We start from the raw sequence: 24,444 nt of genomic DNA on the forward strand, positions 1-24,444 counted from the left end.
CCTAATGCTGGGGCACTCATCAAAGCCTTCTTCACATCTTCAAATGCCGTTTGCTGTTCTTGAGTCCATAAGAAGGGGTCGTGCTCTGTACCTTTGATAGCTGCATACAGAGGTTTTGCCAGTATCGCGTAGCTGGGAATCCATATCCTACAGAAGCCTGCTGCCCCCAAGAATTCTCGCACTTGTCTTCTATTCTTGGGTATCGGTATTTGGCACACAGCTTCTTTTCTCTCTGGCCCCATAATTCTTTGACCTTCAGAGATATGGAATCCCAGATATTTGACAGTTGGCAAACACAACTGAGCCTTCTTTCTAGACACCTTGTATCCTGCCTTCCAGAGAATGTGTAGTAGATCGTGCGTTGCTTGCTGACATATTTCCTTTGTAACTGCTGCTATCAACAAGTCATCTACATACTGTAACAATACACACTCTCACAATACACACTCTCCTGGGATGGACTCGAAATCCAGTAGATCTTGACTTAGAGCTGAACCAAATAGGGTAGGTGAATTTTAGGTAAACCCTTGGGGCAGTCTTGTCCAGGTCATTTGGCGTTTTGAGCCCGTTACAGCATTTTCCCATTGGAAAGCGAAAATACATTGACTTTCTGCGGCAATTCGGAGGCAAAAGAAGGCATCTTTGAGGTCTAAGACTGTAAAGTAAGTAGCCCCGCCCGGAATTAAAGCAAGCAGGTTATATGGATTGGGTACAACTGGATGTATACTAACAACCGCATCATTGACTGCTCTCAAGTCCTGCACAGGTCGATACTCATCTGTACCGGGCTTTTGAACAGGCAGCAATGGGGTGTTCCAGGGGGAAGTACAGAATTTTAGGATACCATACCGTATGAACTTATCCAGATAAGATTGGATGTTCTTCTTAGCCTTCTGCGGGATGTGGTATTGTCTTAGGCTCACTGGATAAACCCCAAGTTTTAGTTCAATTTTAATAGGTGGAATATTGCGGGCCAGTCCTGGTGGGTTTTTCTCTGCCCAAACTCCTGGTATGTTGAATAAGGACTCATCACTCCTAGGGTTTTGGCTAGTCAACGCTGTATAAAGTCGCCACTCTTCTTCCTTTGGTACGGATAATGTCATAATACCTGAAGGTCCATTAAACTTTAAGGATGTTGTTCCATTTGGTAGGAACGTAATCTGCGCTTGTAATTTAGATAGCATATCACGTCCCAGCAATTGGACTGGACATTCAGGCATATAAAGGAATTGATGTTTTACTACGTGGCCTCCCAATGTACAGAGTCGACTTTTAAGAACCGGTTTTTCAGCACTTCTTCCAGTTGCTCCTATTACAGTAATAGTCCTTCCAGATGGAGGAGCAACTAGATTAGTCACCACTGAATGTTCAGCACCAGTGTCGATCATGAACGCACTCCTTTTTCCCCCTATTGATACATCGACCATAGGCTCCGCTCGACCAAGGGGGATGGAGCCCGGTCGGTATCAATAGTCCTCCATGACCGTGTCAGCCAATCCTACAAAGTCCCTGCCTTCTCTATCGCGGGACCTTTGCGCTGCTGGGAAATACCTATCTTCCCTAACACTTCCTCTGTTCCCATTGCTCCCTCTATTACCATTACTCCCTCCGGGGCCTCCTCTACCTCTCGCTCTGCCTCTAAAGTTTCCATAACCTATCCTAGGTCTGTCTCTCTCACACTGTTCTCTTCGAGGACACTCATTTCTCCAATGCCCTTCTTCCCTACAGTATGCGCACTGATTTCTACTTAGAGGTTCCTCATTCCACTTACTATCGCCTCTATCTGGGCCCCGTCTATCTACGCCTGCGATCGCTACCGCTAGCATATCTGCCTTTCTACGCATCTTGCGCTCTTCCTCTTTCTTACTTTCTGTTTCCCTGTTCATGTATACCTTATTCGCTACCTCCATTAGTTGGGTGATAGACATACCTGCAAACCCTTCTAACTTCTGTAGCTTGCGCTTAATATCTCCGTAAGCTTGGCTGACAAAGGCGGAGTTCACCATTCGGGAATTATCTGCGTCTTCCGGATTAAAGGGGGTATACAAGCGGTATGCCTCCAATAATCGGTCATAAAAGACACTGGGCGCTTCATCACTTTTCTGAATCACCTCAACTGTCTTCGACATATTAATGGCTTTCTTTCCTCCAGCTTTCATGCCAGCAATTATAGCGTCTCTATAGGCTCTGAGTTGAACCATATCAGCACCATTTACATTCCAATCGGGATCGGTGTTGGGATAATGTGTTGCGGCCCATGCTGATGGATTGGCTTGATTCAAAGTACGGGCTTTATCCTCTAGCGCTTTAATGGCCGCTTGATTAATTCTTGTCCTTTCCTCATTGTTAAACAAAGTCATTAATAACTGCTGGCAATCAGCCCATGTCGGGTTATGTGTCTGTACTATTGAGGTGAACAGATCAGTCATAGCTTGTGGTTTCTCAGTATACGAGGAATTGTGGGTCTTCCAATTCAAGAGATCGGTTGTCGTGAACGGGACATATACGAAGACTGGGTCAGCATGTGCCATTTGACCTGCGGCATCGATATAAGCTGACCCGGGATTCAGACGAAGAGGCATCTGATAATGTTTTAATTGTTGGGTACCAGTCAGTTGTCGGGTTAGTATGGGGCTACGTAGAGGGGCGTCAGTTAGAGGTTCCGGTCGGGGGGTATTAGAACATGAGGATGTGGGAGCTTGGTTTTGGGAAAAGGTAGTAAATAAAACACTTCGAGCCGAGCTAGAAGAAGCTTGACCGGAAGTCTGAAGTGGCGCCAAATCAGGATATTCGGATCTAATGGGGGTTGGCTCTGGTTCCGGAAGGGGAGATTCAGTACGAGAGGGGGTGGATTCTGTACTGGAGGAGGAAGCGGAAGTGGATGAGGGCAATGAGGGAAGGGTTGCAGGACTTCCTGCATTTGCGTCACTTCCTCTTAACGGAAAGTAAGGGGGCGGCAAAGGGATCTCGGACTCAGGGGGCGTGTCCAAAATGGGCCTAACACCAGTCCTAGTGGACAAACAAGTCCTAGCCACCATGAGGCGACATTGCTCCTCGTGGCATGTCTGAATCCATTTTGGCGAGTCATTTACGGCCTGTCTCCAACAATCAATATAAGGAAACTGCCCGTAAAGTTCAGGCCTACCTGATACAGCCACGTGTAAGCGCTGTACCAGAGTTGGATCCAAACTGCCACGTGGCGGCCATGCCGCAACCAAAGTAGGCCACTCCCTAGTACACAAAGTGACCAAACGTACAGGAGACATTTTAACCCCAAAATCACAAGTTTTGAATCCCTTTTTAAAATTCTTCACCATACAACCTAAGGGATCCGGAATCGTTGACTGCGACGCGCCCATACTTATCAATGGAACGTCGTTGACAACGAATACTATGCACGCGTACTATTCAACAGTCACACCCGTTTCCTCTGGCAACAGCACCACGTGGTACGGTTACCAAGTGAAACGTACACAATAACACAATAAACACTCAGGGAATTCCCGTACACACACAGCTGTTACACCAGTCACTAGATAATCAATATTATGCCCTTTGGCGAAACTATACAGTCACCCACGCTATAATTCTCTATATACGAATTACCCGTCTATAACACACCCCAGTAACATCGTCTTTTACAAATAGCGGTTACAGTACGGTTAGCATAGGTCAAAGCACAAGTTAAGGTCACAATACAATTATTAGTGGTTATGGTGTTAAACATGCAATAGACGACAATGATTAGTACTTATATACAGTGTCAGTAAATATACAGGGTTATGGTACCGTGCACTATAATACAGCAACACACTATTAACACTCTCGCTAGACGGCTGAGCTCGCGCTATCTAACAAGATATACACTTTACTAAACAATCTTTATCACATTTACAATTCCCAACTAAACTATTGGCCAGTACCTTGAATGGACTACCAAAAACAATCTACATACGTTTTGGTTAGCCACACTGCCCAAGCACCACATATAGCGAGCTAGAGGACCGAATTTACACAGACGCCTCTTAGTCGATTACTATCAAAAATCTAGTGGGTTCCAAATTTACACGCCTTCCCACTTAGCCAAGATAGGTTGAGAGCTAGCGAACCGAATTTACACAGACGCCGCTTAGTCTCCCGGTCCCTCCGACCTAGCGAACAAAATATACACCCTAGAACGCTAGTCTAGACAAGACACCGGTGTCCTGCTAGGGCTATTTACACCAGAGCCCCGCCTGACTAACAAAATCAAACGGTCTGACTAAAGAGCGTTCGATCGAGCGGTGCGCCTTCGCTCCTTCCCTCCGACAGAGGGGGCAGATTCCATACACAATTCAAACCCCTGATGGGCCTACCGCACAATCGGTATACCCCTAGTGGGTCTGCCGTCTAAAACAGCAGTTGTCTTACCTCCTCGTTCCTGAACCTGAGTTCACACTCATCGACGGGGACACCCCAGCACTTCTTACGTAGAGGCCGATGATCTCCTGGACAACAGACCAGTTGCGCCGAGACGAAGGGAGGTCCACGCAGAAGTTCAGGGGTGCAGCCGTAGAGAACGTGGGCAAAGATAGACCGTCTCACGCCTCTGCCTCTCAGCTACCGTTGAACGATGAGTTTCCCGGCCAATGCACCAAATGATACCGGAGAAACTGACGGAAGCGAAGCACAGAGAGATGGACACAGGTTTCTTCAGGAAGGAAGAGATTCTTTATTGGATCACCGATCGGGACTCAGAGGGACTAACGTCACCAAAATACAACAAGTTCTGAGCCCCGGACAATAGTGCAGGCTTCTTATATAGGCACATAACTCCTCCCATATTAAGCTCCACCCGCACATTCTCTTGACCAATCAATACAAATAAGAATTAACTTCCTGCTTGACCGCATGGCTTGTCCAGCACAATGGAGGAGGGGAATACTACATCCTGTATTCTTGCACATGCTCCGTACACTACTGATCGTATCTTGCCTCGTGCAACCAACTGATCGATACGTCAGCATATGCACGTACACATGCCACGTGGTAATCTCGGCCTACTAAATTTATTTTTACCGAGATTCCACCACAGAACAGATAATTGTTATGTCCTGGTATGTAAAACCATAACATTTAAAGAGTGTGTACTTTATTTTTCGCATGACTGTATAATCTCCATATATAGTCTCAAATGAGTAAGGCTTACTCCACCAGTGTCTATCTTTGTGTCTCTATTTCCCGAAGGTGTCTCTTTAAGACTCTGTCTATCTCCATGTTTATGTATTTATCTATTTCTTTTCTTGCAAGGCTATTTTAACCCTAATTCTCTGTATATTTCTCCATCTCCCCATCCTCTTATTTTTATGTCTCTTCCCCCTTTTTGACTTTCATCACTAACAATGTCTCTCTATAAACCCTACGGTTTCTATTTTTTCCCCTTGCATGTTGCTCTTCTTTTTTTGGTTTTCTTCTCCTAGAGTGTCTCTATCTTCCCTACATTGTTCCCTATATTTCCATGTTTATATATCTCTCCTTCCTAAATAAATATATTTAAAATAATCATAAAGTCCCTTACTACATAGACATATCATACTAATGGTAATGCTGGCTGCAACGTCTCAGTTGAGTAAACCTACTCCATGTTTAATAAGTGATTCTGAGATTATTTTTCAACTACACTGGCATTACACAATGTGTAAATTACCGTTGGTATTTTTAAGTGCTTAGAGATACAGTTTTGAGATGTGCCAATTGCTACCGGAGAAACCTACATGACAAAAAAAAAATGCCACCAAAGTAAAATATACAATTCAAACGGAAAAGGAAACCGCTAAAGGATTTTGTGGTCAATTAACCATTTGTTGTTGAAATTGGTATGTGTCTAGCATCATTGTCTAAACAGAAGATGCAATGGTCAATCTCCTGGCAGATATATTTACATCCCAGAAAGTATAACTTTTTTTTTTTTACTGCATATACATTTTTTTTAAAACACAAAATCTACTTTGATTCCATCTAACAGCAAGTATCACGCATATAATGGCATGGACCACACTGTTGGTTGCTTCCATTAAATACTTTTTCTTGGAGATCCTCTGAAATTGGCTGTTGAGAGTGAGATGGGATTACATTGTTGCATTGAGACATGGTGATCCAATGATTCTAAAACTGGCCTTGCTCCTTCTTTGCCTCATAAGCCATGTTCCTCACTTTCGTGGCAAGATGTACCTGGGTACTCTACCAGATATTTTTACCACTGCAGTTAATTATGGTCATTAACTACCTTAAGGTAGCATATGAAACGGGAATTAATGGAAAGCTACAATACAGTTTCTTTAACAAAGAGATGCTCTTAAACATAATTACATATGTGTTAACATTTTACTGTTACAAGTGTTTTCATATTAATCCTTAAGGTACCAATAATTTTGCATTACTAAGGATTTGTGAAAAGTTAAGTGTACCAAATCTTTGGCCAAAGTATGGTAATAATGTAAATCTTGCCAAATGAAAATGGCAATATTTTTTTCCAACTGTACTAAAGCCCAGAGATGCCATGTATTTTAAAAATAAACTACTTATCTTGAGAAAACTAAGAAAATGTACTTGTTTACCTGATATAACAAGCTGATTTCTCAACATAACAAGTGGTTTTATGAAGAAGAATTCTTAAATTTGCCTGACAAGATTTCAATCAGGTAGCACACACATTTAAAGAGAGAATAGGTTCCGAGACTGTCACATGAGTCTGAAACCTGCTACCTAATATCTTCAGCAGTGTGCAGGCAAATGTAAGATTTTGAGTGGAAAAAAATATTCTTCATAAATCAAATTGTTATGTTTAGAAAACAAGCTTGTTGTGTTTGTTCTTTTTGTTTTAAAGAAAACAAGTAGTATTTTCATCATAACAAGTCAGAATAATAATAAAAATACATGGCCTCCCTGGGCTTTCGTACACCACTGATATTCTGGCATATTGCAACTGATATTCTGGCATATTAACAGACTGTCATTTGGAACTAATTTCTTAAGAAATAACTCAAACACACAAACATCACAACAAACAGAAACAAAAGCTTAAGCACAATCAAATTTAGTCAGAAAACACTTCCTTTAATTAGTTATATGTAAATATTTTTTTGCATAGAAAATAGGTTACAAAGTAAAGAACAAATGAAACAACTAATTACTAGTGTACTGTATTTATAAAACAAATATTTTTAAAATATCGCTTGCATAATGTTTAACATTCTCAAAACATTTATTGCTTTCTCCACACAGTAGAGAAATTACATGTGCATAATGATACGTGCTGTGTTTTTAAATGTAAAAAAAACAAAAACAAAACAAAACTAAAATAAAAACACAAACTCCGAGTAAAATAAACCATAGCTTGCTTGATTACTGCATCCACATTACCCAGGCATTTGGCAAACAGAGTCAAAGTAAATCTCCCACTTAAGAGACCTTTCCAATAATCAGTAGAAAAAGCTCTAAAAATCAGTAGAAAAAGTTATTATATTGTGGATTAGCAGATTTTAATACTTTACCTGCCCTGGTAGAAAAGAGTCCATGTGTTTGTCAATTATAAAATACAAGTTTCCTACTGCCCTCTAGCTCTGTCTGGGTTTAGCTATAGGATTATTTTTATATTTCAAATCCATCCCAGCATGTATTAAGCATTGAATGGCGACCTGTGAACTACTAAGGACAACATTTCCAGGTACACTCTACTGAACAAGGAACTTGGGGCAATTGATTAAATCTTACATACAGGTACATCAGAATTTCATTAACAGTGTGCATTTCATTGTATGTTTGTGATTTTTGTTGATTTCTTTTTTCTTTCCTTTAAGAACCAAGTCTGAATTACTCCACAATGAATGAAGAGACTGTAGGGCTGAGCTGCAAAACATTGTAAGTGTAGTATATTTAATGAATTTGAACATTACTTGCAGCGTATACCAGTGTCAGATGGTTATCTGTTTGGAAAATGTAGTTTTTTTGCGAAGCATAATACAATATTTATTGTGTGATTTCACTATTAAGATCTAAATGTGGTACCATGGAAACAAATGGAATTATCCCAAATTACTAGTCCAAATATACAATTTTTATCCCAGATTTACACTTGCTTACGGTCTTTATGTTTAAGAAAATATAGTCTCACATTCCATTTATAGCAAACAGAAAAAATATTGTGATATCTTTTCTAAACCGTTGTCCCCTTAGGTTGGCTAATGGTTTAACAATGGCTATTGGAAATTATCTCAACAACCATCCCAATTTGGTTTAGGAGCCATGCGATTGCACTAAGATTAGGAAGACCCAGGTCAGCATGTGAACTATAATAGAAAAAAAATTATATATTTGCTTTTCTACTTACACCTCATCTGAGGGCAGCCCATGTCATCACATTACAGTCCTGAGAGCCTTCACAAAAGCAAGTTTTATCCAACTTATTTAGCAAATCTATGAAGCCCTGATAATACTGAATGAAAAGGACATTCCACATTAGTGCATGGTCTCTTACCGTAAATAATCAGTGGTGGTGATGTTACTATGGTCACATGACTACCACTGTTCCTAAGCAGGTGAATGAAGACCTTTTTGAGTGCATCATATTTGTCCATTAATTTCAGATTTTGTTGGCACAATATATTTAGGTTTAATATAAAAGTGTTAATAGTCTGATTTAGTTTTTTACTCAAAAACTTATACTCATTGTAAGGTATTCTATATATAATCTGGTTCTATGCAGATTTGTTTTCATTCCAGAGGCTAGTAACAAGGTTGTAAGCATGTAATAGAAAAAACACACATTTGTCATACTAAAGGACAATATAGTCAAGTTAAAAATAACAAGTAAAGTTAATTGACCCCCCAAGCCTGCTGGCTAGCATATTAACCCCTTAAGGACCAAACTTCTGGAATAAAAGGGAGTCATGACATGTCACACATGTCATGTGTCCTTAAGGGGTTAAGGGAATAAGTTATATATTTATTTTATATGCTAGTGGGACAAACACATATATTAAATGATGTAATAAAGAAGTTAAGGAACAAATCAATTACATAATTCAAGATGCCAATGTATCTATTTAATGGCTATAAATTAGTTTTCCAGTGTAAAGGGGACAGGCACAGCCATAGATGCGTGTACATACCAATCCTAGGTTGCAATTAGTATAGGATGGCTGTTGGTGTTTGTCAAGCTCTGATGTAATTACAATGACTGTATTTGTAGATCTAAGCAAATGTAGGGTAATAACATGTCTTCTGACACTCCAGTGGCATTGGCGGCATTGAAATGACTGGAGAGAAAAAGGACTTTTGGTATTGCCGGGTAGATGTGTTAGATGGTAAAAGTAAAGTGAATAACAATATTTTATACAATCTGGGACTCATATAAAACAGAATGAAACAGACACCATTTAAAGCTGTGTTTTACATAAATAGAAGAGGACTGATTCTCTAGAATGCAAAATTGCTACCAAATGTATAGATCATAAGTTATGCTTTTAAATATACATGCCAACGCACCAAGATCATCTGCAATGCAGTTTGGATGAGATTAGGGCAAAACCTTAAGACTATAACAACTTTAAAAAAAAACTTATGTACAGTTTTGTGTACCACAGAGTTCAGAGCAAAGAACCATGAGTTATTTTAAATAGAATTTATTGAGATAAAGTTCTATCTGTAGGAACGTTCCATTTGTTTCTACGTTGATCACTCTGCTTTTTTCAGGTTTGTCCAGGAATTGCACTTTATACATAAGCCCTCTGTGCCCAAACTACAGATAACAGACTGTGGTCGTATCCAGCTTCTCATAAACAGTAGGAAATCTTGACAATCTGTGTAGTCTACATCAAACCACTAACTTATCATAGACTACCCCAAAAAATCACCCAATTAAGGGAGTTTTTTTTTTTTTTTTTTTAAACAAATACTTGAGAAAACCAAAACAATATAGAACTTTAAATAAAAGTGGGTTGGCAAAATCTTAGGGAGTATCTCCTTAAGTTTGGCCACCATATCAATCGATAGGCCATTGCCCGTCAAATTTCTTTGATGCGCACACATATAAGAGTCAAGTATAACTCGGTTAATACTGGTCTGCGTACATCCTTATCAAACTGCAGAAACGTTACCATGTCAAAGAGAGATCGCACCAGAAGTCGTATTAATTCAGTTGTAACTGGGTCTCCCTGTGGATCTTTTCAGGTATAAATATTACATTTGTTCAACTGAAGCTTGCCAAAGGTGACTGTAGATGCATCCATATATTCTGTATACTTTAGCATGGATGCAGTGATCTGACAACCCACGTGTACAAACAATATAATTAAAGATAGAGTTCTGACATTCTCAAAATCCACTTGTATATTTTTCAGCATGAAGTTTTATATATCTTTACAAGGTATGCACGTCCCGCACACCGTTTAAAAACAGACAACAAATAAAATGAGTTCTCTTAAAGACAGCAGCTTAGAATGCTCCTACTTCAGTTCCCCATGGCCTGTAAGGCTTACTGTTTGCACCACTGCCAGCCTGCCGAGGACTGGAAGAGACGGACAAAGGAGATGCAATGGCTGTGGCTGCAGATGCTGCCATTGCTGCTGCTGCCCCTGGTGGTATGACTGGGAAAGCTCCAGCAAAGGATAAGGGAAATCTCTGTGCAGCGGCAGCAGCTGCAGCATGTACTGTGGCTGAAAGGGAGAGCAAAGAGGTAGAGAGAGGCGGAACAGCAGGAGCAATGCTACCAGCTGAGGGCACTCTAAGTGCAGCATCTGCATGAGCAAACTTAGCGGTGAGCAAGGCTGAGCCATGCTGTGGTGGCAATTCTGTAGCAGTGGAAAGTCTGCAAGGAATGCTGTCAGAGGATGTAAGTCCATTCTGCTGCAGCAATGCTGTAGGTAGATGGTGGAAAGCGGCTGCCCAGTGATGAGGATGCAGAGAATGCTGATGTTGAGCCACCGAAGAGGTCATAGCTACTGCTTCCCTTTGTGAGGCACATGTGCTAAGGTGCGAAACCAGGCGCACCCGCAGAGGATCTGACGTGTCCATGCCTTCAACGGAACTGAGGTATCTGGCAACTTCGGTTAAACACTCGCGGAAACCAATGCTCATGAAATCCATAGCTAGAGCATGTGCATCAAAATAACCTTCAAAAGAAAGATAGAAAAACTGTGGTTAATGCCAACCAGAATCTTTTGTATAGATTGCTATTCAGGGATACTTAAAAAATACACAATTACAACTACGAATGCAGCCATTAACTTTTAGTTACAAAGGATGCTATAGAGTATGGAAGAATAGCGAATGAGTGGTAGCCATTTACAGTAAAGCAGAGGGGCAAAATGTCAAAGAACGTTACCAAATCAACTAATTTGTGACTAAAATCTTCATCTTAGCTTTCCCTTTAATAAACGCTATTTTGTTTCGGTAAAGTATTACTAAAACTATATATTTGATTATTTATACAACTAACATGGAATGTCACTTCTATAATCAAGTTCAAGTGTTCATACTACCACAATACTGTAATAGTACAGTCATTTGTCTATGTTGTGTTTTCTGCTCAATTATAAGAAAGAATTATGAATAAGTGCTTCATTGACACTCATCTCTAATTAGCCTTTACTGCCTTCTTTTTTTAGATTTTTTTTCTTATTTCTAATGAGCTTCTTGCCCATTTCCTGTCATTTTTCAACAACGTGGCCATTTTATTCTCTGCTAATTCTCTTTTACTTTCGGGTGGATGCTGGGTCACTCAAAAATGAGTTCATGTAAAACTAATGGTCTCCCTTTATAATTATTTTGTTGGCAAACACATAGCAGCATTTTTTCCAACACCATGCTTTTCATTACACACTTTGACACCACCAATCCTTATAGTTTGTAGTAACAACAAAGTCTCCTCTGCTGATCCCCCGTGTTGCGTTCTCAATCCTGAATATCTTATAGCTGCATGAAATGTAACTGGGCTTATCACCAATTTTCACTACTCTATTTCTAAAATTCTACAGGCATAATGCCATCAGTATATAATGGCATTATAACCATTTCAACTTATAGAATTGGTTGTAGTGTTTGGAGTCCTGTTGCACTGTTCCTCCATTCAGTGTTAAACAATTTTCAAGCAGTTTAACGGTGCATGACAGTCCCTGGCTGCCCACAGTGAATAACTCTGATAGTGTAGTTTTTGAAGTTAAATTTAAGCACGACTTTCCACCTCTTGGTTTCTAATCTTCTTTTGTTATGTTTTTGTAAGTTTCATTTTCATTTTTTCTCTAATGAATTTCAATTTAATCTGGGACAAGATGGAAACACAAGCAGCAACTACTTACATTGTGGTAAGTATGAAAATATATTTCATTTAAAATGATTTTAATCAATTCATCATTGTACCAGGTACAAATAAATATTTAAAATGCCAACATATGTCTAACTTCATGATTAAAAATAGTTCATATCTGTTATGAGCGCTGGTATTTTAGATACCCATTTGCTTTCGGTTCCTTTCGGGTGTTGAATCGAATGTTCTCCAGAAGAAAATGCAGCATCCAAGTAAATTCTCCAAGCAATCAGACGCATACCCAAACAACAGACTAAACTAGATGAAGGGTACAACAGGAATGAATTCAGGCCAACTGGCCGGTTTACATGCAAGTCCCCAGGTTTACTGTGACATATTCCAGGGGCATTACTCACTGGAGATAATTATATCTCAATCTCTAAATTGAAGATTAAACACATACAGGAGGCTCTTGCAGGGTCTAGCAAACTATTAACATAGCAGGGGATAAGAAAATGTTAACTAAACAGAACTTGCAATAAAGAAAGCCTAAATAGGGCTCTCTTTACAGGAAGTGTTTATGGAAGGCTGTGCAAGTCCCATGCAGGGAGGTCTGACTAGGGTTCATAAACAAAGGGATTTAACTCCTAAATGGCAGAGGATTGAGCAGTGAGGCTGCAGGGGCATGTTCTATACACCAAAACTGCTTCATTAAGCTAAAGTTGTTCAGGTGACTATAGTGACCCTTTAACTTTCTTGTCCAGTCTTTTTTAGAATCCACTTAGTCACAAACACTGGCCAAAATTGGCGTTCAAATTAGCTTTTTGCATTTTTCACACAGAAACAAATCTTAAAACTAACTTTGGCCAGTGTTTGTGACTAAGTGGCTACTAAAAAAGACTGGACATACCCGATTTGCAATACCTTGGGTTGTCTACTATTGCAAATGGTATGCCATCATGGGGGTAATTCTCATTCCTGGGCTACCATATGGTCTCAAAGGCAATGTAACCAATCTGGCGAATTTCAATGTGAAAAACCTGAAAAATGTAACATGCCAGGTTTAACACTGTAACTTTCCAAAACACCATAAAACCTGTACATAGGGGGTACTGTTTTACACGTGAGACATCGCTGAATACAAATATGTGAATGTTATTGCAGTAAAAGCAAACAGTATTATTACATTCACAGTTAAATGTCATGTAGAACAAAAAAAAAATAACAAAATGTCTTATTTTCGCCCTTTTTTTTTATATTTTATTCATATTAAATTATGTTTCATAGCTAAATATTTGATTTTAAATGAAAGCCCTGTTTCCCCTGAATAAAATGATATATAATAAGTGTGGGTGCACTTAATATGAAAGAGGTGAATTACAGTTGAACAGACAAATAGTCAAATTCCAGGTTTTGTTTACGTTTTGTTTTGATCACAACGTGTATATTTGGCTCAGTCCTTAAGGGGTTAAAGATATACTCTAAGTAAAAATAACAACAAAGTATTTAAGGTACATTCTGATTACTCTGGTTTCCAAGTACGTCCTGGGGATGTTACTTTTGCCCAACATCCAGGTGATGTTACTTTTACCCAATTTAATGGTACTCATTTTATCTACCATGGAGGGTTGTGTGTGGATGTATGTGTAGATGTGCATGTACATATATTTGGGCATTTGGTTGTATTTATATGTATATTGTATGTACAATATCGACTGCGCCCTGCAGCGATTAATCAGCGCTCACTCGTGCCGACCAATCAGGAGAATGGCGCAAACCCAGTTTGAATGGGCGCTCCTTCTCCCATTGGTCACCACGAACTTCCAGGCGGCCAGCACGACCTCTGTGGCTGCGTAGCCAACTCACAGTTCCAGGGATTCCGCTGGGGTTCGCACCTCTCTCCGCTTAGGTAGCACCGGAGAGAGAGCTCCTTGGGCATCTCCGAGCGTGGCCTTGCAGCTCCCGTGGGAGTAGTGATTACAGCTCCATTAGGAGCAGACAGGATAATCCGAACGACCAGTACTCCAACAGTGTTCCACCCAACTTCAGGGATCCGTTCGTGGAGTTTCTGTGTGAAGACCCTGCAAGGGAAGCGTATCCTTTCGGGATACGAATGCTCCCCCGGGTAGCGTGCACCTATACAAAATGGCAGCCACCCAGGGGAGCACTCAATAATTACTTCCCTTGCGGTTTTACACTTATGTTGCAGGTGCGAATGTTCTGATGGATTGGTGTGAACATTCTAATGTGGTACCTGACCTGGTTTGAGGTCCTCTGTTCTCGTGGCGCATCACTTGGAAAAGCCATTTCACACCTCTACCAATACTTGCTGACTAATCCTACCTCGGAAAACAACACCTTCAAACGCCACTGGGAACGGGCCATGGGTGCAACATTCACTTCCGCACAATGGGACAAAGCCTTGATATGGCAACACAAAAGCTCCTCTAGCTCCCATTATCAATAGGTAAACTATAAGTTACTTTCCATGTGGCATAGAACCCCGGCACTGCTCCACAACATTTTTCTCGATACAGCACCAAAATGCTGGAGGTGCCAGGACGACAGAGGGACTCTTCTACACATCTGGTGGGAGTGTTCACATATCGTCCCATACTGGGACCAGATCAAAGCCGACATTCAACTGATTTTGGGGGATGACATATCTTGGTCGAAATAACTAATTTTATTACGCATCTCAACACATTCGTTATCCACATACAAAATGTCCATCCTACGTCTCCTACTAAATGCTGCAAAATCGCTTGTGCCTGTATATTGGAAGAAAGTGGACATTCCCACCCGGGAGGAATGGATCCACCGAGTAGAGGACATCAGAGCAGCTGAAGCCCTGCAGGCAGAACAGGCGGGCAGGGGTCTGAAATGTGCGGAACTTTGGGCTCCGTGGTTTGCCTTCCGCGCGCGGCGGTAGAGGGGTGTCGGTGGGGAGTCAGAGCCGGGCGAAGATACGGGCCTCGTAGCATACTTATCGCATGAGACGCGCCCTATACTGGCCCCCTAGAGGTAGCGGGTACTGGCGGTACGTTCTGCAATCCGCCCATGCTAAAGGGGAAGACAAAGGGACACACCTAGACAAGACGAGCAGACAAACCAATAGACGCGCACGAGAAACATACACGAACAGGAATGACCACCACAACTGAATAGGATACCACTACACGTACCCGTGAAGGGAAGATGGGGAGCAACAAACCCACACACTACAAACAGGGATCACAGACCACACCACCTGGTAGGCGCTACAGTGCCCAAACTCGGACTTACCCTGACTCGAAATAGTATGTCTTCAGTGGTTAGATGCGACACCGACGGAACACATGACGAGAGCAGAACAGGAAACCCCAAATCTGGCCTATGGACATGTACGACGGCAAAGAGACCCCGCACCCCCCCCCCCCCACACACACACATACAATGCCGCTTTACAATGCATATCACAATCCACACTATCCCCACCCCAACTGAGTAGGGTAAAATACCTAACTGCATTTCTTACCCACTGCTCCAGGCACACTGGTCCCTGGCGGCATTACACTGAACTGGGGAAGCAATCTAGACATTACATAGAATAATAGACACAGGAGTGACATTACACACCAGAGAAGGGCGCTGACACGCCTCATCCACTCATAAATGGCGCCCCTCGGTAAGGAGGTAACGACATGTTGGCCCAACCACAACTGACGGCAGATAAAGACAATGGAGACCCGGAACTCAGAAACTCAGTACTACCTACACCATGTCCGGGCTATCACAAAATATGAGACCCTCAGTTCCCTTCTCCCCCACCACCATTAGTCTCATGCAATACTGACACCATACCACGACACATGCATATTACTCTGATTGAGTCACCACACATCTCCACATACAACTCCTCACTGCCACCATTAAAGATTCTTAATGTGTAAGGGTACCGCATGTATACCCACAATCCTTAAATGGCTACAAACTCTGCTATGCCCGCAGTTCCCTGATTAACAATAGACATATCCGTCCACACGGGACCACAATATATCTACACAAAGCAACCATTTGTATGAAACGATTACGATTTTGTTTATTGTTACCGGATGTAAACTGACACGGGAATGTAAATACTACTGTATACCACTGTGTCCTGCATGCGTATATACCCGGTTTCTGTGTTATTATTTTACATCTCTATGTTGAGATGGGCCTGCGTGCCCAAAATGCGCTCCACTTTCTTGATAATAAAAAAATTATTAACAAAAAAAAAACATTCTAATGTGCTACCAGGGTGGTCCACATTCGGGAGATGAACGGGTTCTGTTCGCATGAGCACTCCCGAACGGTCAACAGGGCAAAATACATGAAATACAAGGGGAAACGTACAATACACAGGAGAAAACACATGAATGAGCAGTGGACATGGTACTCAGTGACGGCGGCCTGCCACAGTAGCTAGGGCTGCATAAACAGAAACAAAAGAGGTTTAAATCCTAAATTGCAGAGAACTGAGCAGTGATACTGCAGGGGCATAATCTATACACAAAAACTGCTTTATTAAGCTAAAGTTGTTTTGATGCCTATATTATCCCCTTTAGCAACCCCCATCCAATAATATGGCATAAGAGACAGAGCAGAAGAAGGGGCACACACCAAAATTATTTATCTATTTCAGGACAAGATTGCGAATTCTGAAGTTTCAATTTCTGAGCTAGTGAGCACCAAGTAATGGATAATTTTGATCAAGTCTAAGTTTCTTTTCTCCAGTTGAAATGAACTCAAAGTGTATGGTAGTGTGAATTTTAATGAAAGGCTCTGAAGTTCCCAAAACGTAGTACTGCAAATTCTACTTTTAATCTAACCTTTAAAAAATATCACCCTTAGTGTCTGATTGAATAACATAGAACATATGAAGATTCTATTCAAAGAAATACCACTTGCGTGAATACACCTAGCAACTCCTACTTAATCTATGACTACATGTCAAAATGCCAATCATTGAGACATGTCCTTCACACATTTAAGTGTTTCTGACTAAAAAGGATGGCAGGTTTTACCAGGTGTTACATTATAGTCATTATTCTTATATTATTATATGTAAAACCGAGCAACGATAATCCAAGTATAAAAATGAATGATTAACTCATTAAAGACCAAGGACTGCTCATTTAGACATAATACTATTTCTCCAAGAACCTAGTGTGACATAGAATTGTCTAACCATTCTGCAATAGCAAGGCTTCATGTGACTGCTGAAGGTAAGCCAAACATTTAACGGTCTTTATAGGGTCTGTATGGAGCAGGCTCTTATGACTACATGCACTGCCTTTGGTTTTAAGTTTTTTTTTTTTTAATTTCTGAAAATAATAATCAAAGTAGAAAAGTTGCATCTAATGTGGTTATTTATGAAAACCAACACAATTAAAAGCGGCACTGTCAGTGTTTGGGGACTTCGTTGAATTTGAAAAGACTCCCGACTGTGAACCAAGGGTTGTAGTCAATGGAGGATATTCGAAGCATGGGCTTGTCACCAGTGGGGAATGTCAGAGATCTGTACTTGGACCCATTCTCTTTAATATTTTTATTAGTGATATTGCAGAAGGTCTTGATGGTAAGGTATGTATTTTTGCTGATGATACTAAGATATGTAACAGGGTTGATGTTTCCTGTATACAAAAGCTTTGAAACACAACTCAGGAAGAGATGCAAAGTCAGTGAACCACTCATGGATAGCTGTTTCGTTGTTAATGCAACTCATCAGCATGAGGTGGGTTACTGGCACACAGAAGGTTGAAAGTGTGGATTTGAAAGAAAGGTCAGGAGATACACGCAAAGGGATGAGTGAGTGCGGAGCGACACACTATTTTAAAATTCAGGTGATGGATGCCAACATACCTCAGGTGCCAAGTGACCAAGCTGCCCTGTGGCGTAGTGGTGAGCTTCACACAATATGGCCATATGGTATAACCAAATCTCCATATTTGTTGGTAAGGACAGGAAAAAAAAATTTTGTGTGTGCGCGCTGTTCCTATCTGTATGTTGTAGATATTTTTATCTTTACAGCAGCACCACAGCTGAGAAGAGAATTTTATGAGTGTGCCCCCCCGCCCCCCCAATTACCTTCTTTTGTGTGACTTTTTTGAGATGGCAGTTTGTGTCTGTTTTTGTTGCGGTCACCGGCCCGCCGAGCCTCACGGTCGTGCCCGACCGGCACGACCGCTCCGACTACACGAGCTTACCTGCTCGTCGGCGAGCCGGGAACCGCGCACGTAGTTCTTCCGGGCATCACGCCCAGATCCAAGATGGCGCCGACCGCGTGGTCGCGTCTATTGCTAGCCCCGCCCCCGAGAATTATACCAACGTGTGCGTGACGTCACGACGTCAACGCACACGCACGTTTTGGGGTCAGAGGTCGCCCTCTGACCAATCATAGCCTAGAGAGGGGTATTTAAACCCCTAGCTTTCCCCATTACTTTGCCATGTCGTGGTTTCAGTTTCCTGGTTTCCTGATAGTGCTATTCTCGTGTTTCTGATTTCCTGGTATCCTGATCCTTGGCGTTTCCCTGGTTATTCTGATCTCTGGTTTCCCTGACTTGGCTTGTTTAATCGGTATTGAGTATTTTCTGGCTTCCTTGACCTCGGCTTTCCCTTTGACCATTCTCTGTCTCTAGCGTATTAGTCCGGCCATTCTAAGGTCCGGTTTACGCTCTATCCTATTATTTTCCTTTTCTTACTTATGTATATGTTTACATAGTTTCTGCGTGCTGGACCACATTACTAGTCGTGACATTACGACATGGCCATGGATCCTGCAGAACTATGCAAGCATATGATCGCATGTGAGAGTAGGGTGGAGGATATGGACCACAGGTTAGACCAATTTGCCCAGGCATTTCAGACCTTGCTCCAGAGGACTGCCTATTTAGAGGTCCCTCCGGTACCACCTGTGGTTCCGCCACCTGTAGTGGTTCCCGTACCACATAAACCACCGTCCATAACCTTGTCACCGCCCCCTCGCTATGGAGGTGATTCTAAGGAATTCAGAGGTTTTTTAAACCAAATTGAATACCACTTTGAGGCCTCCCCAGGTTCATTCCCAACAGATAGATCAAAAATAGGCTATCTGATGAACCAATTAACTGGAAAAGCTTTGACCTGGGCTAACCCCTTATGGGAAAGTGGTGACGCAGTAGCCTGTGATTACAATACTTTTCTTACGGCCTTTAAAGCTACATTTGAACCTAAAGGCAGGGAGAAGAACGCTGCCAAAGCCCTTATGCGAATCAAGCAAGGCAGTCGTTCTGTAGCCGATTATGCTATAGAGTTCAGGACATTAGCGTCTGAGGTTGATTGGACCAATAGCGGTCTGGTGGCTGCTTTCTCTGAAGGTTTAGCTGAGAATATACAAGATGAGACTGCAGCTAGAGACCTTCCGGTTAATCTTAACGAGTTTATTGCCTACATGATAGACATTGACAACCGGCTCAGAGAGAGAGAGAAAAACAAACAACGTAACAGACGCTCTAATTTGTCCATAGCTCCTCGTTTCTCTAACCCAGTGGTGAGTAGCCAAACGCCTCTTCCAGAACCTGAACCCATGCAATTGGGTAGTGCTAAACTCACTGAGGCAGAGAGACAACACAGACGTAACGAGGGGTTATGTATGTATTGTGGCAAGAAGGGGCATCTAAGGTCATCATGCCCGGTTCGGCCGGAAAACTTGCACACCTAAGGCACGTACGGGGACCGACCTTAGGTGTGATGTATATGTCCCCTAAATTGACTAAGAACCGTTTCCTTATCAAAGTAACCTTATCTTTCGAGAACACTACTGTTCAATGTGAGGCTATGATTGACTCTGGGGCAGCGGAGAATTTCCTAGACAAAGAATTCTCTGCAAAACATCTCCTGCCCTTAAGACATAAAGAGAAACCTATAGCAGTCGAGGCCATTGATGGAAGGCCTCTTACCCAGCCTTTCATCACACACGAAACTCTGCCAATCACTGTTTCAGTGGGTATTCTCCATTCTGAAGAAATGACCTTTCAAATTATATCTTCACCTACAGTTCCGATAATACTCGGTTTCCCTTGGCTCCTTAAACACAATCCACGTTTGGATTGGATTGAAGGAGAGATTGTGAGTTGGGGTGAGAGATGCAAAGGTGTCTGCTTTAAGCAAATCCCACAACCTATTGGCACCATTAATGTTCCTGTTACACCTCCCTTGACCACACAAATTCCACAACAGTATATGGATTTGAAAGAGGTATTTAACAAGGTCCAGTCAGAAGGGTTACCTCCTCATAGACCTTATGACTGTACTATAAACTTATTACCAGGGACTATGCCTCCCAAGGGAGGAATCTATGCCTTGTCCCCCCAGGAAAATCTTTGTGTAGAGGAATACATTAAGGAGGCTCTCAGAAAGGGTCATATCCGTAGGTCCTCCTCACCAGCCGGGGCTGGATTCTTCTTTGTCTCTAAAAAAGAAGGAGACCTACGCCCTTGTATTGATTATAGGGGTTTGAATAGGATTACCATTAAAAACGCCTACCCTATTCCCCTTATATCAGAGCTATTTGACAGATTGAAGGGAGCTCGAGTCTTTACCAAGCTCGATCTCCGAAGTGCATACAATCTAGTCAGAATTAAGGACGGTCACGAATGGAAGACCGCATTTAACACCAGAATGGGACATTACGAATACCTGGTTATGCCGTTTGGATTATGTAACGCTCCAGCGGTATTCCAGGATTTTATTAACGATGTCCTAAGAGAGTACCTTCACATGTTCGTTCTAGTGTATTTGGACGACATTCTCATCTATTCCCCAGACCTAGAGACACATCACGAACATGTGAGAATTGTACTGAAAACCCTGTTACAAAACGGCCTTTACTGTAAACTGGAGAAATGCCAGTTTGACCAAACGGAGATACAATTCCTTGGATACGTTATATCTCCGTCTGGTTTCCAAATGGATCCTCGCAAACTGGAGGCAGTCTTACAGTGGCCATTACCCAAGGGCCTTAAAGCTACTCAACGCTTTATAGGTTTTGCAAATTACTACCGCAAATTCATAAGGGGATTTTCCGCCGTGATTTCCCCTATAACCAATTTAACAAAAAAAGGAACAAATTGTATATCTTGGCCCAAAGAAGCAAGAGAGGCATTTGAACAATTAAAATTTTTATTTTCCTCAGCACCTGTCCTGACCCATCCTGATCCATCCAAACCATTTATCCTAGAGGTGGATGCATCAGAGACAGGAGTTGGAGCCATTCTGTCTCAAAGAGAAAGTCCTGATACGCCTTTACATCCCTGTGGATTTTACTCTCGCAAACTCACACCTGCAGAGAGGAATTACGACATAGGGAATAGGGAACTTTTGGCCATTGTACTTGCCCTTAAGGAATGGAGGCATCTCTTGGAAGGTTCCAAAGAGCCACTTTTGATCTTTACTGATCATAAGAATTTGGCTTATATTGGGGACGCTAAGAGACTGTCCTCTCGTCAGGCTAGGTGGTCATTGTTCCTCTCCCGATTCAATTTCGTAATTACGTACAGGCCTGGTACTAAAAACACCAAGGCAGATGCACTTTCTCGGCAGTTTGAGACAGATGAAGTACCAGAACAGGAGATATATCCTATTGTACCTCCTGAATGCCTCATTGCCACTACTGTTTCCGAAGTGTCTTCTCCACTCTTCTGTGCCATAATAGCAGATCAAACTCAGGCACCTGTGGGAAAACCTCCGGACAAACTGTATGTGTCACCTCAGTTTCGAAAGAAGGTACTAGATTTGTTCCATGACAACCTCACAGCGGGCCATCCTGGAGTCCATAAAACTCTCTCAGCCGTCTCCAGGAGATTTTGGTGGCCTGCTCTTAGAAACGATATCAAAGATTATGTTGGGGCATGTCAAATATGTGCAGTTTCTAAAGTTCCTCCTAGGTCACCTCCTGGACTGTTACAACCACTGCCCATACCTAGTGCTCCATGGACCCACTTGGCCATGGATTTCATTGTGGATCTACCCAGTTCAAACGGGTTTAATACAGTCCTTATGGTTATTGATAGATTCACGAAGATGGCACATTTCGTCCCACTTAAGAAATTACCATCTGCTCAAGATCTTGTTCAAATATTCTTGAGAGAGATCTTTCGGTTGCACGGTGTACCCAAAAACATAGTATCTGACAGAGGTACCCAGTTTGTTTCTAGGTTTTGGCGTTCCTTTTGCAAACAATTGGGCGTCGAACTCTCCTTTTCGTCAGCATATCACCCTCAAACAAATGGAGCAGCAGAGAGGGCGAATCAGTCTTTAGAAGCCTATTTACGTTGCTTTATAAATGCCAATCAATCTAACTGGTATGAGCTCTTACCCATGGCTGAGTTCGCCAGAAACAACGCCACTCATGAATCTTCTAATCACAGTCCATTCTTTGTTAATCAGGGTTATCACCCCGCTGTTTTACCTTCTGCATTCTCAGACACAGAAATCCCCGCTTTGAACACCCGTTTAGAATCGATTCATGATACCTGGGATTCCGTCCATTCAGCTCTGCAAAAAGCCTCATTCCGAGCAAAGGTCCAAGCTGACAAGAAACGGGGCGCTAATCCTGTCTATCTTCCAGGTGACAGGGTGTGGCTCTCCACAAGACATATCAAGCTTAAGGTCCCATCCATGAAATTTGCCCCTCGGTACATTGGTCCCTTTCGAGTTACCCAACGTATTAATCCAGTGACCTATTCTTTGGCACTACCGGCTCATATGAGAATAGCGAATACTTTCCATGTGTCTCTGCTCAAGCCCCTTACTTGCAATCGCTACACCAGGGTATCCACTCCTCCTCCGCCCTTGGTAGTGGGTGATCAAGAAGAATACGAAGTCCATTCTATCATGGACTCCAAATTATCCAGAGGTGTCTTGTCCTATCTCGTTGACTGGAAGGGTTATGGTCCCGAGGAACGTTGTTGGGTTCCTGCTGACCGGGTCCATGCGCCCCGTCTTATCCGGTCATTTCACAACCGCTTTCCTCTTAAGCCGGGTCCTTCCCGCCCGGTGCGCGGTCTTCGAGTGGGGGGTACTGTTGCGGTCACCGGCCCGCCGAGCCTCACGGTCGTGCCCGACCGCTCCGACTACACGAGCTTACCTGCTCGTCGGCGAGCCGGGAACCGCGCACGTAGTTCTTCCGGGCATCACGCCCAGATCCAAGATGGCGCCGACCGCGTGGTCGCGTCTATTGCTAGCCCCGCCCTCGAGAATTATACCAACGTGTGCGTGACGTCACGACGTCAACGCACACGCACGTTTTGGGGTCAGAGGTCGCCCTCTGACCAATCATAGCCTAGAGAGGGGGGTATTTAAACCCCTAGCTTTCCCCATTACTTTGCCATGTCGTGGTTTCAGTTTCCTGGTTTCCTGATAGTGCTATTCTCGTGTTTCTGATTTCCTGGTATCCTGATCCTTGGCGTTTCCCTGGTTATTCTGATCTCTGGTTTCCCTGACTTGGCTTGTTTAATCGGTATTGAGTATTTTCTGGCTTCCTTGACCTCGGCTTTCCCTTTGACCATTCTCTGTCTCTAGCGTATTAGTCCGGCCATTCTAAGGTCCGGTTTACGCTCTATCCTATTATTTTCCTTTTCTTACTTATGTATATGTTTACATAGTTTCTGCGTGCTGGACCACATTACTAGTCGTGACAGTTTTGTAGTTTAATTCCTAATTCGGGAATTGTGGATAGTAAATGAGCTGCAAATTTTAGGCCAAAGTAGTAAAAAAAAAAAAAAAAAAAAAAATCTACAAGTTAGCTATTCTTTATATCAGCTATTGTGGCCTAAAACGTACAATCCACATTCAATTAAATAAGAGCGACAATTAAGTAAATAAACGCATTTATCTTTTTCTAATGTAGGTCGGTTGCAAAAAGCCTTTTGTGCTAGTCTTAGCTAGTGTCAGTGTAATGTTGAAAGTCAATGTGTGAGTGCCTCTGGTATGGTAATCTAATACTGTACAAGTCTTGGAACCAGATAATCCAGTGGGGAAAAATTAAGAACATCAGTTCTCCAAACTGTTAAAAAAAAAAATATCCAGGACAATGCCTCTCATCTTGTACTGTGGGGTGATGACATGCCTGAGAATCTTTCCCATGGTAATAGTCAATC

General features: G+C 42.2%; 1 protein-coding gene across 1 annotated transcript in view; it reads right to left on the reverse strand.

Moving 5' to 3' along the window:
• Positions 1–9,680: 9,680 nt before the first annotated feature.
• The window catches only part of HEY2 (hes related family bHLH transcription factor with YRPW motif 2), a 76,400-nt gene continuing 61,636 nt past the window's right edge, over positions 9,681–24,444 (reverse strand). Inside the window, exon 5 of the mRNA XM_063443179.1 lies at positions 9,681–11,150. Within this exon, the coding sequence (XP_063299249.1) occupies positions 10,474–11,150 (677 nt within the window). The 3' untranslated portion in view covers positions 9,681–10,473. The remainder of the gene's footprint in view (positions 11,151–24,444) is intronic.

This window comes from Pelobates fuscus, chromosome 2 (genome assembly GCF_036172605.1).
Source record: "Pelobates fuscus isolate aPelFus1 chromosome 2, aPelFus1.pri, whole genome shotgun sequence".
Lineage (NCBI taxonomy): Eukaryota > Metazoa > Chordata > Amphibia > Anura > Pelobatidae > Pelobates > Pelobates fuscus.